This window comes from Coptis chinensis, chromosome 6 (assembly GCF_015680905.1).
Source record: "Coptis chinensis isolate HL-2020 chromosome 6, ASM1568090v1, whole genome shotgun sequence".
In the NCBI taxonomy this organism is placed as follows: domain Eukaryota; kingdom Viridiplantae; phylum Streptophyta; class Magnoliopsida; order Ranunculales; family Ranunculaceae; genus Coptis; species Coptis chinensis.
In genome coordinates, this window is record NC_141461.1 from 40,026,513 (window position 1) to 40,028,614 (window position 2,102).

The 2,102-nt window shown below is 38.2% G+C and overlaps 1 protein-coding gene across 1 annotated transcript; it reads right to left on the reverse strand.

Moving 5' to 3' along the window:
• On the reverse strand, positions 1-1,032 carry LOC147492952 (uncharacterized). The gene has a single exon (XM_086567703.1). The coding sequence runs from the start codon at positions 1,030-1,032 to the stop codon at positions 1-3; it is 1,032 nt and encodes a 343-aa protein (XP_086423829.1).
• Between the last annotated feature and the right edge of the window lie 1,070 nt (positions 1,033-2,102).

Here is a 2,102-nt window from a genome sequence, read left to right on the forward strand (position 1 = left end):
TTAGAATAGAACTGACCTAACATTACTCTCCCTATTGTAACACATCAAGGTTTCTCCTTCTGCATTTCTAATAATACCCCCATACCATGCTCCATCAACAGAGAGGGAGCCATCATAGTTGAGTTTGTAGATATCTCCAATAGGTTTTATCCATGTACATCTCTTGAATTCAACAGCTTGAAATTCCACCATCACTCCTAATCTATTCATAAGCATTCTTGCACTTCCTATGTCCTTAACTGTTACTAGTTTTTCTTGAAGGTGCCTTTTTATTTCTTCGAACAATCTATCTCTGGCTTTATTCCAAGGCTGCTGAGCATTACCAAACCTTCTAAAGTTTCTCTCTGTCCATACATGGTTTATAGTAGCATAGATATAGGCTTTGATAATCTTTACTTCCGTATCGTTTTTAGTGCAAAGCTTCATCAGGTGGTGCCACTTACGGTTTACAGTGCAACAATTATAACTCAGACCTAATAATTGTTTAACACTTCTCCATATAGCTAGGCTAGAACAGAAACTGAAAAACAAATGCTTTGAGTTCTCCCTTGAGTTAGTATCACATAGACAGCAAAAAGAGTGTTGAATAATTTTCCTTTGAATGAGTCTATGTTGAGTAGGGATGCTACCTGAGAAGAGCTGCCATGAAGTAAAGGAATGCCTAGGAATCACCAGCTTTCTCCAGACCATATTATACCATTTAACTTTAGCTCTTGGTGTTCGCAATGCATCATATGCAGATTTAGTGGTGAACTCTCCATTAGCTGAAGGTGTCCATATGATTCTATCTTCTGCTACATAGTTGTTAATCTCAAATCTAAGAATCAAAGTCTTAAGCTCACCTTGTGGCAGATTTTGCACCAATGCATTCCAATTACCATTAGTGATCAAAGCACTCACTTTCGCATTTTCTGGAAGTTGGAAGTTGTTTCTAGCCTCCTGAGAATCATTGAGTATTCTTCCTTCTAGCCATGGATCATGCCATAGGGAAATAGTTTCCCTTGTAGCCACACTATATTTCATTAATTTCATTGCTACTTTTCTTGTTTCTAGTATCTTTCTCCATGCCCAAGAACAATCACTAGGACTTTCATAAACCATAAAAAATGTTGCCTTATGTTTTGACTCCACATCTATTATGTCCATATACTCTCCTTCTTTTTTGCTATCTTGTAAACAAGTCCACAGTATGCAGCTTGATTCCACACTTGCAGGTCCAGAATATTAAGTCTACCTTCTATTTTAGTCTTGGATGTACATTTCTTTCCTGCATGTTGTAGCTTCTTAGTCATCTCTTGCCCACTCCATAAGAACCTATTACAAATGGTTGTCACTTGCTCTAGAACAAGAAAGGGAAGGACAAAGGTTCTTGCCCAGTAGACATGGAATGATATGATGCTCATACAGAGTGTATTAGTTCAAGCCTCTCTGCATGAGATAAACATCTTGATTTCCAGTTCTTGATTCTACCAGTAATCTTTTCTATTAGAGGCATGCATTCCTTGATTCCTAGTCTTGCTGAGACTAATGGTAAGCCCAGATATGTAACAGGAGGCTTAACTAAGAGCACTTCCATAGTTTTTGCTAAGAGTTTACTCTCTTCATCATTCAAACCCCCAGTGAGCATAGTTGTTTTGTTTGAGTTGATGTGTGAGCCCAGTGTAGTAGTTGTTTTGTTTGAGTTGATGTGTGAGCCCAGTGTAGTCAGAGAAGGTCTTCAGAATACTCTTAACTGCGACCATTGATTTCATATCACCTTTGAAAAACAACAAAATTGAAGATCATCGGCAAAGCAAAGATTGATAATCTTGAACCTTTTGCATTTTGGATGTGCTTTAATCAACCCCTCTCTCAAACATGTAGCAAGCAGACTGCTCAAACCTTCCATGATAAGTACAATGATATATGGTGACAGAGGGTCACCTTGCCTCAACCCTCTCATACCTTTAAAGAAGCCTTCAGGCGTGCCATTATTAAGAATCGAGTAGTGTGGTGTAGAAAATCAATTCTTAATCCACTTACTCATTCTAGGAGGGAACTGAAGTCTATGCATGATTCCATCAATAGCATCCCAACTCACTGTGTCATATGCTTTACTTATG

Excerpts from the sequence above, each read along its gene's own strand:
- LOC147492952 (XM_086567703.1), bottom strand. The coding sequence starts at position 1,032 with ATGAAATTAATGAAATATAGTGTGGCTACAAGGGAAACTATTTCCCTA.